At 51.3% G+C, this 14,849-nt stretch overlaps 1 protein-coding gene across 1 annotated transcript in view; it reads left to right on the forward strand.

Annotated features, from left to right (window-relative positions):
- The first annotated feature begins 12,220 nt into the window (after nucleotides 1-12,220).
- Nucleotides 12,221-14,849, forward strand: part of MPL (MPL proto-oncogene, thrombopoietin receptor) — a 55,786-nt gene continuing 53,157 nt past the window's right edge. The window contains exon 1 of the mRNA XM_032966316.2: nucleotides 12,221-12,554. Within this exon, the coding sequence (XP_032822207.1) occupies nucleotides 12,452-12,554 (103 nt within the window). The 5' untranslated portion in view covers nucleotides 12,221-12,451. The remainder of the gene's footprint in view (nucleotides 12,555-14,849) is intronic.

Consider the following 14,849-nt stretch of genomic DNA (forward strand, 5'->3'; position numbering starts at 1 on the left):
CGTGCGTCTGTGTGAGTGCACGTGTGTCTGTGTGTGTGGTCGTGTGTGTGTGTGTGTGCGTGTGCACGTGTGTGTATGCTGATGATCTGGTGATTGCTACTCACTCAGAGGAGGCGCTGCTGCTGAACCTGGAGTGTGCCACGAAGAGGTGGGGTCTTACCATCAGCCCCACCAAAAATAATCACTTCCCTGGGTATTGTGTGCCACCAAACGCTCCACCCCTCAGCTCCTCATTGTTGATGGAGCAGTTGTGGAGAAAGTGGAGAGTTTCCCATACCTGGGCAGAGTGCTTATGACCAGCTCCGGTTTGACAGCAAGAGGTCTCACTCCGAATCATTCGGGTGGCCTTTTTCCCTTCGGCTGCGCAATGTATAACACTGACCCGTTCGACTTGCAACATACCTCAGGAACCGATCCCGTTCGTAAGTCGGGAGCTGTCCCTATTGCATAACCCGAGGTTGCCGAACTCCAGTCCTCACGACTCCCCACCACGCTCCGTCTGTCCGCGTTTACCAATGCACCCCCATTCAAATTAACTCGTTCCACGCTACATGCGCCCGATGATCGTGAAACACGTCCCACGCATTGTGGTTCTTACCCCCGCACCTCCGATCAGCACGGATGGCTACATATGATGCGAAAGAAGTTCAAAACACACGTGTTCCACGTTTGTGTAGACAAGACACGCGTGTTCCACGTCTGTGTATGCAGCACACACGTGTTTCACATATGTGTAGACAACACGCATGTTGTACGTCTGTGTAGACAGCACACGTGTGTTCCACGTCTGTGTATGCAGCACACGCGTGCTCCACATATGTGTAGACAACACGCATGTTGTACGTCTGTGTAGACAGCACACGCGTGTTCCACATCTGTGTAGACAGCACACGCGTGTTCTACGTCTCTGTAGACAGCACATGCGTGTTCCACGTCTGGAAAGACAACACGCGTGTTCCACATCTGTGTAGACAGCACACGCGTGTTCCACGTCTGTGTATACAGCACACGCGTGTTCCACGTCTGTTTCGACAACACATGCGTGTTCCATGTCTGTGTAGTGACAAATGACGTCACTACTGTATCGGGTTTGGATACACATGATGTCACTGCTATGTTGGGTCTGTACACACATGACGTCACTGCTATGTTGGGTCTATACGCGTGACGTCCCTGCCTGTTCAGTTTGGAGGCTGTTGATGGGTGCCACGGGGGTGTGTCAGGCCGTGGCACTCCAAGTGACCCCGGCTGGGCACGTGACCGGATCCAGTAGGGGGCCAGGGGCCCTGGGGGACCCTGGTCACATGGTCGGGGAGTGGAGCTTTCTTGTGGGTTCGAGAAGGGGGCCGTGGCCATAATATGGCCGGCCATGCCAGCGAGGCTTATAAGCAGGCTCAGCGGAGAGAGCTGGGCTGGTTGGTGCCTGGGATGAAGCCGTTTCATGAAGACTCTGAAGAAAGAAGCCTCCAGTCATCGCGGCCAAGCAGAAGCCCTCCTGGCTTGGCCACACCAAGTAGTACCCGAGTGTTAGCGAGAGTAGGATGGTGGTCACCACCTTATGTGTAGGGTGTGTTGCAGGTGTGTTGCAGGTGTGTGGCGGTTTTGCAGTTGTGTTGCAGTTATGTTCAATAAATAGTGTTGCCTCCACACGAGTGTAAGCACCTCTATCGAACCATTACATTTGGTGTCAGAAATGACAAATTTTAGGTTGGACTTATCTAGAGCGAGGCGGAATGCTCACACATCATAGGCAACCTGCCAAGAATTCCTCGGGAGAAGAATACGACGGACACTTCGTCCATCCAACAGCCCCGGAGATGGCAACCCCGGAGGGTTCCGCCGAGGCTTCACTGCCAGCGGAAGAGCACTGTGCGGCTCAGGCAGCAGATTCATCGCCGTCCGACACTCGTTGGACAGTCAGCGCCCACCTTGTTGAGTTGCTGGGCACCGCGGCCGAGTTGGCCGCCAAACTCAATGCCGGAGAGCTGTCGACGGAGATCACCCCGGAGCCACGTGGCATCGACATCGTCGCTGCTGCCGTCCGAGCGCCCGACTCTCCCACCACGTTGCTCGACTGAGCAGCATCCATTTTGGCGGGCGCGCTGCGGGACGTTCCTGCGCTGCATCGCAGTTGCTGGCGGGGATTGGGAGGCGTTCAAACGTCGCTTCACCGCAAGCTGCACGTTGGCGGGGTGGACGGAGGAAGAAGCATTGAAAGCGCTCCCCACCTCTCTTGACGACAACGCCTTGGCGGTATTTTACGCTATCCCGCCAGCGCAGCGGTCCACGCTATCGCAAGCGTTCAAGGCAATTGCTGCAGTTAACGACCCGCCATCCAGTGTACGCAACAGATTTGTTGAACGACGTCGAGGCGAAGCCGAGATGCCCCTCGCCTTCTGAAGCACTCTGCTGTCCCTGGCACAGGCGGCATTTCCGAAGATGGAAGCGGTGGGCATTGACTCTTTAGTCTTCGACAGACTGTTGGGGCTGGCAAAGCAGCTGAACATTGCACTACCTGCCTCGGAGGAGGATGATCCGTCATCTCTCGTGATCGCATACAGACTCACCAGGGGTTGAAGAAACGAATGGGGCTTGGTGGCATGTGCCGCACCTACGGGTTTGCGCGAGGAGTCGGAAGAGGACGAGCATGTTCCAGTTTGTGCTGCTGTCGACGGCGGAGGAGGTCAGAGACACGATATGGAGCGGCAAGGAAGACGCGACCATCCACAAGGAATATTCCCTCGTCCGGGCTCCAGCATCCGTCGTCTGCTACAACTGTGGGCTGCCGGGACACGTCGCCTTGATGTGCCACGCTGCACGTCGAGGACGCTTCAGGCCGCCATCATCGTCATCCTAGCTGCCATCGACTTTAAGGGGCCCTCAGGCGAGTCGCGGTGCACCACACACTCGGCCCTCGTTTCCACCTCACTCGCATAGATCTGCGCACTGTTCGGTAAAGTCACGTAGAATGGAGATAAAATAATAAAAATGATAACAATAAAATTCCCACGATGTTTCGGCCACAACACAAGTAGCCTTCCTCAGGTGAAGAAACAGGACTGTCCGGAAGATAGCGCTTGAGTGAACCCTGCCAAGCTTGGAAGCATCTTTTAAGCTGTGTGGGAGGAACAGAGCGCCTTGACAAAGGAGTTTACATATTAATTAGCATGTAACTGGGGGGTTAGATGATGTTGGTGTGAGGGATTAGCACCACGGAGAGCCGCGAGCTTTGTTCAGATGGACGAGTCATCTATGTACGGAATGGAGGAGGGGGGAGAGGAGTTTACATATCAACAGTAAATTAGCATGTAACTGGGGGATTAGCATGATGTTAGTATGAGGGATTAACACCACGGAGAGCGACGAGGTTTGTTCAGACGGACGAGTCCATCTATGTTCGGAACGGAGGAGGGGGGGAGAAGAGGAGGAAACAGCCACGGATGCGCTGCTCTGTCCTGTGTTGCATTATAACTATGCTATAAACTAGACTTCTATACATTACAATATTATGCCTTTCAATCTAAACTACATTGCATAATATCGTATCCATAGACAAACCCCACCCTTGAATTATACAACGCATTACTATACACTATCCTATACTTTAGGCTATAAAATATTAGACTTGTAGTATTACACTATATATTATTCTACTAACCCTGCTGTATAGTCACTATACAATTACGGTACTATATGTTGTCTTATGAATTGTGTTAAACATTACACTGTTATACTATTTATTATTATACAAAATGCCATAAACTATACTATTGACGGTCGTGTGAAAGGTACTAAGAGGCAGTGCCAGAGAATGGACTGCGGTCTGAAAGTCACCGTAAAATACAATCAATCAAGAACCGAAATGGTTTATAACGTCTTTCCAATGGTTACTAAGCCGGAATCCATCTTCTCGGTTGAAATTGTCTCTGTGTTTGTATATGTGGATAGCCTCATGAACGAATCTCTCATGGTAGCCAGATGAACCTCTGTCAATGTCATGTGAGCCCACTGAATTATAACAGTGATCTGCCACGGCCGAGGTGTTGGTCCTACCGTGTTTTAGGATGCGGTCCGAGATATGTGATTTGGTTTCTCCAATGTAGCTGCTACCACAGAGGCAACTTAGTTTGTAGACGCCCGGGTACTGTATGTCTGGAACCACATCTTTTACAGACGGAACCAGATCACGGATTTTATGTACTGTGTTGAATCGGACCTGGATCTTGTGTTTATTCAGGATTTTGGAGATCTTTTTGTGACCCCCGCAATGTAGGGTAAAGTGATGGTTTTGAATGGCTCCTCAAGAGGATCCTTCTTCATAACTGGAGTGATGGCTTTGCGGATTGTGTAGTCGGAGTAACCATTAGCCTTGAGAGCTTGGTGTACGTGCTTGAGTTCACTAGCAATGTGTTCCTGGTCGGAAATGCATTGGGCTCTATGGTATAGAGTCTTGATGAGGGAATTCTTCTGGGATGGATGGTGGTGGGAATCCGGTTTTAAGTAAGCATCCGTATGGGTAGCTTTCCTGTAGACATAGTGGCTCATTGAACCATCAGGTCTCCTTTTAATTAGGACATCATAAAGGGTAGCTTGCCATCTTTTTCGACTTCCATGGTAAATCTGATGGCTGGGTGTATGGAATTGATGTGGTCGAGGAATTGGTCTAGAGCAGGCCGGCCATGTGGCCAGATGCCAAAAGTATCATCCACGTACCTCTTCCATAAGGTCGGGCGTAGAGTGGCAGTCTGGATGAAGTCTATCTAAAAAATTTCCATGAAAACGTTGGCTACAACCAGCCATACGGGATAGCCCATTGGGGTGCCCTCAGTTTGTTTGTAGAAAGTTCCATTCCAGGTGAAGTATGTGTTGGTTAAGCAGTGTCTCACCAGGGGGGTACATCTGTATGCAGTCGTTGATTAACCAAGTCTTCAATGATTGCGATGGTGTCAGGTACAGGAACTTTGGTGAATAGGGAAACCACATCAAAACTGACAAACAGGTCGTCTGGGGACAGGGCAATACCCTTGATTGTCAAAACCAGGTGAGTAGAGTTTAGTACCGCAGGGGTGGTTTTTACAGTAAAAGGCCGCAGGATTTCAGATAGAAAACGAGCCAGTTTGTAGGTGGGGGAGTTGATAGTAGAGACGATGGGACCAAGGGGTGTATCTTCTTTATGTATCTATGGAAGGCCAGATAATATTGATGGCCTGGCCGCAGAAGGTTTAAAAGTGAACTCTTTGGTTTGATCAATTAATGCTGTTGAATCAGAAATGATTTTATTGGTTTTAGTAAGGAGGCTGTTGGTGGCGTCTCTTCTTATTTTGGTGCAGCTGCCATCGTTGAGTAGTTCCTGAATTTTGTTGTTATATTCTATTTTGTCCATGATGACAGTGACATTGACCTTGTTGGCTGAGAGAATGACAATGTCATCCCTCTTTTTAATTGAGATAAATCAAAGCGCTCATCTTTGCTGATGTTGCTAGCTGGCATCTTAGCGTTTTTGAGGGTTGCAGCGATTTCAGACCTTGCTACATCTTCAGCGATGTGACCCAGGCCCTTGAGTGCCACGTCGACATGGGCAATGATATCATTAACTGGTATGTGTCTAGGTGTGACTGCAAAGTTTAGTCCTTTAGCTAAAACGGTTGTGGCCGAAACGTCGTGAGAATTTTATTCTGTTATTATTATTTGTATTATTTTATCTCCATTCTACGTGACTTTACCGAAAGAACCCAGAAGATGAATCCCTGCAGTCACGTAAACTTTATTTCGAAATCTGCACACTGTTGTTGTTCGCTCTCGTAAGGTTGCGGTGCGTAAGTGTTCTTTCGCGTTGAGTGAGGGTTGGCCGCTCGGGCCGGATCAATGGTTGAAATTAGCCCATCGAGTTGTCACTGCGACCGCCGGCTCGTCCGCGGTCGTCGGTACTATACAGGGTGTTGAGGTGTGGGTTCTCATCGATACGGGAGCTTCCACCACCATGATTTCCGAATAGATTTTGAACATTTAGCCGTGAGAGTGTCGTTCTTTGCGCCCCATTTCTGTTGCATACTTCACCGCTAACGGGGGATCTTTGGGAATTTTGGGACAGATAGTTGCGGAGGTGTCCATTGGGGACATTACTTTGGAAGGGCCTGTATTAGTCTCTGATTTTTTGGCGGTGCTGTGCTTGTTAGGGACGGACTTCCTTGGGAAGATTCCCCTCAAAATTGTAACGAATCAGAGATGTTTGGAATTGCCCTCTGGGAGGCGAATCGCGTTTTTATCATCACCCGCCAAGATGCTTAATGTTAACCCGTCTGTTCACGTGCTTGTTAACAACATGGTGACGATTCCCCCCGGGGCACAGATGCTCGTCCCCCTGCGGCTCCGCACGCCTCTTGATTGGGAGGCCACCGCAGGGGGGATTGTATTGGGACCATCTAACAAAGCAGCCCGGGGAATGGCGCTTGTGGGTGCCCAGACATTGATTTCCAGGGACTGTGAGCCTTTTATTCAAACGGTTAACGTGGGGCCGGTTGCGTCGGTCATTCAGGCAGGGACAGTGCTTGCTCACGCATCAGCCGCGATGGTCCACGGTGACATGATCCGGGGTGTTGATGCTTCGCAGACCACTTGCCACGCGTATATAGAGAATGCCACGTGGGCAGATGCGCTGTGCTCCAAGAATCGAAACCTGTCTAATGCTCAGAGATCCGCATTGCGTCCTCTGTTACTTGAATTTCGGGACATTTTCAGCCGGGGTAAATTTGATCTCGGTCGGGCGACCCTCCTGAGCCACCATTTTGATACAGGTGACTCTCCCCCCATCCGGCAAAATCGCTACCGGTTAATCCCGGCTGAAAAATAACACGTGCGCCAAGAGGTCAATGAAATGTTGGCCGCCGATGTTATTTCCCCATCCACGAGCCCTTGGGGTGCTCCCATCGTGCTGGTGAAAAAGCACATTGGAAGTCTGCGCTTCCGCGTAGACTTCAGAAAGCAAGGTGTCTGTTGCGGACACGTACCCCCTGCCCCGGATGGACGATTGGCTTGATGCGTTATCGGGGGTGCATTTCTTCTCTACACTTGACCTGCTTTCGGGGTTCTGGCAATTACCCCTCGATGTTTGCTCAAAACCTAAGACTGCTTTCCGAATGCCGCAGGGCTTATTCAAATTTAACAGGCTTCTGATGGGCCTCCACTCGGCCCCGGCAACTTTCCAGAGATTAATAGAGCTAGTCCTCGCAGAACTCCAATGGGACTCCTGCCTGATATATTTGGACGACGTTATCATGTTTAGTCACACGTTTGATGAGCACCTGACCTGGCTATGCGCTGTTTTCCTTAAGATGAGACAGACTAATCATAAGTTTAAACCATAGAAGTGCCATATGTTGCAAACGTCCGTATGGTATCTTGGACACATAGTTAGCGAATCTGGTATTTCAACTGATCCCGATAAAACTGCGTACGTGCGCACGTATCCTACCCCTCGGTGGGTGAGGTCCACAGTTTTATCGGTTTTGCCTACAATTATCGTCGCTTTGTGCCCGGGTTCACCACCGTTGCTAAGCCCCTCCATGCCCTGACGACAAAGGAACAGAAATTTCGGTGGGGAGCGGAGGAGGAGGCCGCCATCGTTGCCCTTCGCGATGGATTGGTGGGCGTCCCTCCCCTCCGATATCTAGACTTTTCCTTGCCATTCATTTTGGACACCGATGCTAGCAACACGGGAATCGGTGCTGTACTGTCCCAGGTTGTGACTTAAGCTGTTTGTTCATCCCCATCACGACCCCTCATCTCAAAATTCCGTGGGCCGAACTCGGGGGCGCGCCTGTAAAGGTGGTTCCTCAGAGTGGTTCTGTGGTACCGCCCACAGGATCGGAGCTCGTGAAACTCCTGGCACTACCGGCTGCTGCTCCCATAGCAACCGACCGCCCCCCGTCGACGCTGCCGCCCATAACTGAGCGGCCGCACTCGCCCGCCAGCGCTGACATTTCCCCAGACCTTCCAGGGAGCTTCGGCCCACCTCGCCTGGGGGTCCAGCCACATGGACCCGTTCAAAAACCGCGCGCTTTAAATGACTCTTTCACGCGTTGTATGTTGTCACTCCAGTTTTTTATTGTTCAGTGAGTGCATGATTTTACAGGGGTGCACCGGAGATGGAGGGGGTCCTATGAGCTGACTGCTTCATGCATGCTTGTTGTGTTGTTATTCCACCATCTTATTGTTTTTGTCGTGTTTTTTTCTTTCTCTCTCTCTGATGTGTACATACAGTGAGGGAAAAAAGTATTGATCCCCTGCTGATTTTGTACGTTTGCTCACTGACAAAGAAATGATCAGTCTATAATTTTAATGGTAGGTTTATTGAACAGTGAGAGACAGAATAACAAGAACAAAATCCAGAAAAAACGCATGTCAAAATGTTATAAATTGATTTGCATTTTAATGAGGGAAATAAGTATTTGACCCCCTCTCAATCAGAAAGATTTCTGGCTCCCAGGTGTCTTTTATACAGGTTACAAGCTGAGATTAGGAGCACACTCTTAAAGGGAGTGCTCCTAATCTCAGCTTGTTACCTGTATAAAAGACACCTGTCCACAGAAGCAATCAATCAATCAGATTCCAAACTTTCCACCATGGCCAAGACCAAAGAGCTCTCCAAGGATGTCAGGGACAAGATTGTAGACCTACACAAGGCTGGAATGGGCTACAAGACCATTGCCAAGCAGCTTGGTGAGAAGGTGACAACAATTGGTGTGATTATTCGCAAATGGAAGAAACACAAAAGAACTGTCAATCTCCCTCGGCCTGGGGCTCCATGCAAAATCTCACCTCGTGGAGTTTCAATGATCATGAGAACGGTGAGGAATCAGCCCAGAACTACACGGGAGGATCTTGTAAATGATCTCAAGGCAGCTGGGACCATAGTTACCAAGAAAACAATTGGTAACACACTACGCCGTGAAGGACTGAAATCCTGCAGCGCCCACAAGGTCCCCCTGCTCAAGAAAGCACATATACATGCCCGTCTGAAGTTTGCCAATGAACATCTGAATGATTCAGAGGACAACTGGGTGAAAGTGTTGTAGTCAGATGAGACCAAAATGGAGCTTTTTGACATCAACTCAACTCGCCATGTTTGGAGGAGGAGGAATGCTGCCTATGACCCCAAGAACACCATCCCCACCGTCACACATGGAGGTGGAAACATTATGCTTTGGGGGTGTTTTTCTGCTAAGGGGACAGGACAACTTCACCGCATCAAAGGGACGATGGACGGGGCCATGTACCGTCAAATCTTGGGTGAGAACCTTCTTCCCTCTGCCAGGTCATTGAAAATGGGTCGTGGATGGGTATTCCAGCATGACAATGACCCAAAACACACGGCCAAGGCAACAAAGGAGTGCCTCAAGAAGAAGCACATTAGGGTCATGGAGTGGCCTAGCTAGTCTCCAGACCTTAATCCCATAGAAAATCTATGGAGGGAGCTAAAGGTTCGAGTTGCCAAACGTCAGCCTCGAAACCTTAATGACTTGGAGAAGATCTGCAAAGTGGAGTGGGACAAAATCCCTCCTGAGATGTGTGCAAACCTGGTGGCCAACTACAAGAAACGTCTGACCTCTGTGATTGCCAACAAGGGTTTTGCCACGAAGTACTAAGTCATGTTTTGCAGAGGGGTCAAATACTTATTTCCCTCGTCAAAATGCAAATCAATTTTTTACATTTTTGTCATGCGTTTTTCTGGATATTTTGTTGTTATTCTGTCTCTCACTGTTCAAATAAACCTACCATTAAAATTAAAGACTGATAATTTCTTTTTCAGTGGGCAAAGTACAAAATCAGCAGGGCATCAAATGCTTGTTTCCCTCACTGTATGTTAGTAGCGTAATTTATTGTCGTTCGCCGGTTATTTATTGCCGTTCTGATTTGTTGGGAGGCACACGTTTTGTTCTTTATATGGTCACAACCGGGATGGCTGTATGTTACATGGGGGGGGGGGGGGGGGGGTAATGTAGTGACATATGATGTCACTACTGTATCGGGTCTGTACACACATGACGTCACTGCTATGTTGGGTCTGTACGCGTGACGTCACTGCCTGTTTGGTATGGAGGCTGTTGATGGGTACCATGGAGGTTGTGTCAGGCCGTGGCACTCCGAGTGACCCCGGCTAGGCACGTAACCGGATCCAGGAGGGGGCCAGGGGCCCTGAGGGACCCTGGGGTCACATGGTCGGGGAGTGGAGCCTTCTCGGGGATTCGAGAAGGGGGGCGTGGCCAGGGTGTGGCCGGCCACGCGGGCTCAGCGGAGAGAGCTGGGATGTTGGTGCCTGGGATGAAGACGTCTCATTAAGACTCTGAAGAAAGAAGCCTCCAGTCATCGCGGCCAAGCAGAAGCCCTCCTGGCTTGGCCACACCAAGTAGTACCCGAGTGTTAGCGAGAGTAGGACGGTGGCCACCACCTCATGTGTAGGGTGTGCTGCAGGTGTGCTGCAGGTGTGCTGCAGGTGTGTTGCAGGTGTGCTGCAGGTGTGTTGCAGGTGTGTTTGGAGGTGTGCTGCAGGTGTGTTGCATGTGTGTTCAATAAATAGTGTTGCCTCCACACGAGTGTAAGCGCCTCTATCGAACCATTACACCTGCGAAGACATCACGCGTGTTCCACGTCTGTAGACATCACGCGTGTTCCACGTCTGTAGACATCACGCGTGTTCCACGTCTGTGTAGACAACACACGTGTTTCACGTCTGTAGACATCACGCGTGTTCCACGTCTGTAGACATCACGCGTGTTCCACGTCTGTGTGTAGAGAGCACGTGTGGTATATGTCTGTGTAGACATCACGCGTGTTCCACATCTGTGTATACAGAACACGCGTGTTCCACGTCTGTGTATACAGCACATGTGTGTTCCACGTCTGTGTAGACAACATGCGTGTTCCACGTCTGTGTATACAGCACACGCGTGTTCCACGTCTGTGTAGACAACATGCGTGTTCCACGTCTGTGTATACAGCACATGTGTGTTCCACGTCTGTGTAGACAACATGCGTGTTCCACGTCTGTGTATACAGCACACGCGTGTTCCACATCTGTGTATACAGAACACGCGTGTTCCACGTCTGTGTATACAGCACATGTGTGTTCCACGTCTGTGTAGACAACATGCGTGTTCCACGTCTGTGTATACAGCACACGCGTGTTCCACGTCTGTGTAGACAACATGCGTGTTCCACGTCTGTATAGACAACACGCGTGTTCCACATCTGTGTAGACAACACGCGTGTTCCACGTCTGTGTATATATAGCACAAGCGTGTTTCACGTCTGTGTGTATATCACACGCGTGTTCTACGTCTGTAAATACAGCACACACGTGTTCCACGTCTGTGTGGACATCATATGCGTGTTCCACGTCTGTGTATACAGAATACGTGTATTCCATGTCTGTGTAGACGGCACACGTGTTTCCACGTCTGTGTGGACATCACACGCGTGTTCTACGTGTGTGTGTTCTACGTGTGTGTGTGTGTGTGTTCTACGTGTGTGTGTGTTCTACGTGTGTGTGTGTTCTACGTGTGTGTGTGTTCTACGTGTGTGTGTTTTACGTGTGTGTGTGTTCTACGTGTGTGTGTGTTCTACGTGTGTGTGTTCTACGTGTGTGTTCTACGTGTGTGTGTGTTCTATGTGTGTGTGTGTGTTCTACGTGTGTGTTCTACGTGTGTGTGTTCTACGTGTGTGTGTGTTCTACGTGTGTGTGTGTGTTCTACGTGTGTGTGTGTTCTACGTGTGTGTGTGTTCTACGTGTGTGTGTTCTACGTGTGTGTGTTCTACGTGTGTGTGTTCTACATGTTTGTGTTCTACGTGTGTGTGTGTTCTACGTGTGTGTGTTCTACGTGTGTGTGTTCTACGTGTGTGTGTGTGTTCTACGTGTGTGTGTGTTCTACGTGGGTGTGTGTTCTACGTGTGTGTGTGTTCTACGTGTGTGTGTGTTCTACGTGTGTGTGTTCTACGTGTGTGTGTGTTCTACGTGTGTGTGTGTGTTCTACGTGGGTGTGTGTTCTACGTGTGTGTGTGTTCTACGTGTGTGTGTGTTCTACGTGTGCACAGTCCACGTGGAACGCACCGGGGAGAGGTGGGTTACTGGGGATAACGGAGAGCGGGATGGGGTTAGGGGATGGGGTGGGGTTAGGGGATGGGGTGGAGAGAGAGGGGGGGTGATGTCGAGCCCCTGCGGTCTTGCCGCGTCACGGAGCCGGGGGGGGGCTCCCCTCCCGCGCTCACCCCAGACCCCTGCCACTTGACACGGGGCCCCGGGGCAGGGCGCATCTCGTCTCTCTGTGTCGCCGCGACCCGGGGGGCCTCTGACGAGCCCCAGTGTTGATCCCATGTGATGATCCCCTGTGATGATCCCCTGTGGTGATCGTCGGCTAAGAGGGTGAGGGGGGGTCCCGCACCCCTTCGACGCGGAATGGGACCCCGAGAGTCGCGGACGGGACCCGTGGTGAGGTCCACTGTCTCCTTTTTCCTGCTGCTGCTGCTGCCCCAGCGTGCGCGAGGGTTCGCCACTGCGGGTAAGTGGACCCTGGGAGTGACGAGGGGGACCCTGGGGTCTAATGCGGGACTAAAGGGGTCTCTCCTCGCGGTGGCCGCGTGATGATGGTGGCATTCTGAGTGGTGGTGTGCGTGAACCCGTCTGAGCGGAACGTGCAGTGAACCCCGTTGTGTGCGTGGGCGAGTTCTCTCTCGGGTCCCACGTTTCTTCCCACTAACTCGACAACAACGACAACCGGCAACAAGGACCGTGTCGTTGACAGGAGGCTTGATGCGGCAGCGTTAGCAGCAGGACCCTCCCTCTCGAGACTCGCTGAGACTCTCCTGGCGAACAACGCACGCCGCTACCAGCCCCTGCCGTGCTGCGTGCTACTCCGTATTCGAGCTGTATACGAGCTGTATGTGAGCTGTATACGCACCGTGTTCCACGGACTGTGGTGGTGCACGCTATTGTTCCACACGAGCCGTGACAAGATTACAGACAACGGTGTCCTGTTGTCTCTAGAAGCACCCTGCACACACACACAGTGAGTGAGAGTGCTGGGTGTCGTGTCCCTAGAACCACCCTGCACACACCCACAGTGAGTGAGTGTGCTGGGTGTCCTGTCTCTAGAACCACCCTGCACACACAGTGAGTGAGAGTGCTGGGTGTCCTGTTGTCTATAGAAGCACCCTGCACACACAAAGTGAGTGTGCTGGGTGTCCTGTCTCTAGAAGCACCTTGCACACACACACAGTGAGTGAGAGTGTTGGGTGTCATGCCTATAGAACCACTCTGCACACACACTGTGAGTGAGAGTGCTGGGTGTCCTGTTCTCTATAGAACCACCCTGCACACACACAGTGAGAGTGCTGGGTGTCCTGTCTCTAGAACCACCCTGCACACACACACAGTGAGTGAGAGTGCTGGGTGTCCTGTTGTCTATAGAAGCACCCTGCACACACACAGTGAGTGAGTGTGCTGGGTGTCCTGTCTCTAGAAGCACCCTGCACACACACAGTGAGTGAGTGTGCTGGGTGTCCTGTCTCTAGAACCACCCTGCACACACACACACAGTGAGTGAGTGTGCTGGGTGTCCTGTCTCTAGAACCACCCTGCACACACACACACAGTGAGTGAGTGTGCTGGGTGTCCTGTCTCTAGAGCCACCCGGCACACACACACAGTGAGTGAGAGTGCTGGGTGTCCTGTCTCTAGAACCACCCTGCACACACACAGTGAGTGAGAGTGCTGGGTGTCCTGTCTCTAAAACCACCCTGCACACACACAGAAAGTGAGTGTGCTGGGTGTCTTGTGTATAGAAGCACCCTGCACACACACAGTGAGAGTGCTGGGTGTCGTGTCTCTAAAACCACCCTGCACACAGTGAGTGAGAGTGCTGGGTGTCCTGTTGTCTATAGAACCACCCTGCACACACACAGTGAGTGAAAGTGCTGGGTGTCCTGTCTCTAGAACCACCCTGCACACACACACAGTGAGTGAGAGTGCTGGGTGTCCTGTCTCTAGAACCACCCTGCACACACACACAGTGAGTGAGAGTGCTGGGTGTCCTGTCTCTAGAACCACCCTGCACACACACAGTGAGTGAGAGTGCTGGGTGTCCTGTCTCTAAAACCACCCTGCACACACACAGACAGTGAGTGTGCTGGGTGTCTTGTGTATAGAAGCACCCTGCACACACACAGTGAGAGTGCTGGGTGTCGTGTCTCTAAAACCACCCTGCACACACACAGTGAGTGAGAGTGCTGGGTGTCCTGTCTCTAGAACCACCCTGCACACACACACACAGTGAGTGAGTGTGCTGGGTGTCGTGTCTCTAGAACCACCCTGCACACACCCACAGTGAGTGAGTGTGCTGGGTGTCCTGTCTCTAGAACCACCCTGCACACACCCACAGTGAGTGAGTGTGCTGGGTGTCCTGTCTATAGAACCACCCTACACACACACAGTGAGTGAGTGTGCTGGGTGTCGTGTCTCTAGAACCACCCTGCACACACCCACAGTGAGTGAGTGTGCTGGGTGTCCTGTCTCTAGAACCACCCTGCACACACAGTGAGTGAGAGTGCTGGGTGTCCTGTTGTATATAGAAGCACCCTGCACACACACAGTGAGTGTGCTGGGTGTCCTGTCTCTAGAACCACCCTGCACACACACACAGTGAGTGAGAGTGCTGGGTGTCCTGTTGTCTATAGAAGCACCCTGCACACACACAGTGAGTGAGTGTGGTGGGTGTCCTGTCTCTAGAGGCACCCTGCACACACACAGTGAGTGAGTGTGCTGGGTGTCCTGTCTCTATAAGCACCCTGCACACACA

This window comes from Petromyzon marinus, chromosome 35, assembly GCF_048934315.1.
Source record: "Petromyzon marinus isolate PM22_M1 ecotype Great Lakes invasive population chromosome 35, UKy_Petmar_22M1.pri1.0, whole genome shotgun sequence".
Classification (NCBI taxonomy): Eukaryota; Metazoa; Chordata; class Hyperoartia; order Petromyzontiformes; family Petromyzontidae; genus Petromyzon; species Petromyzon marinus.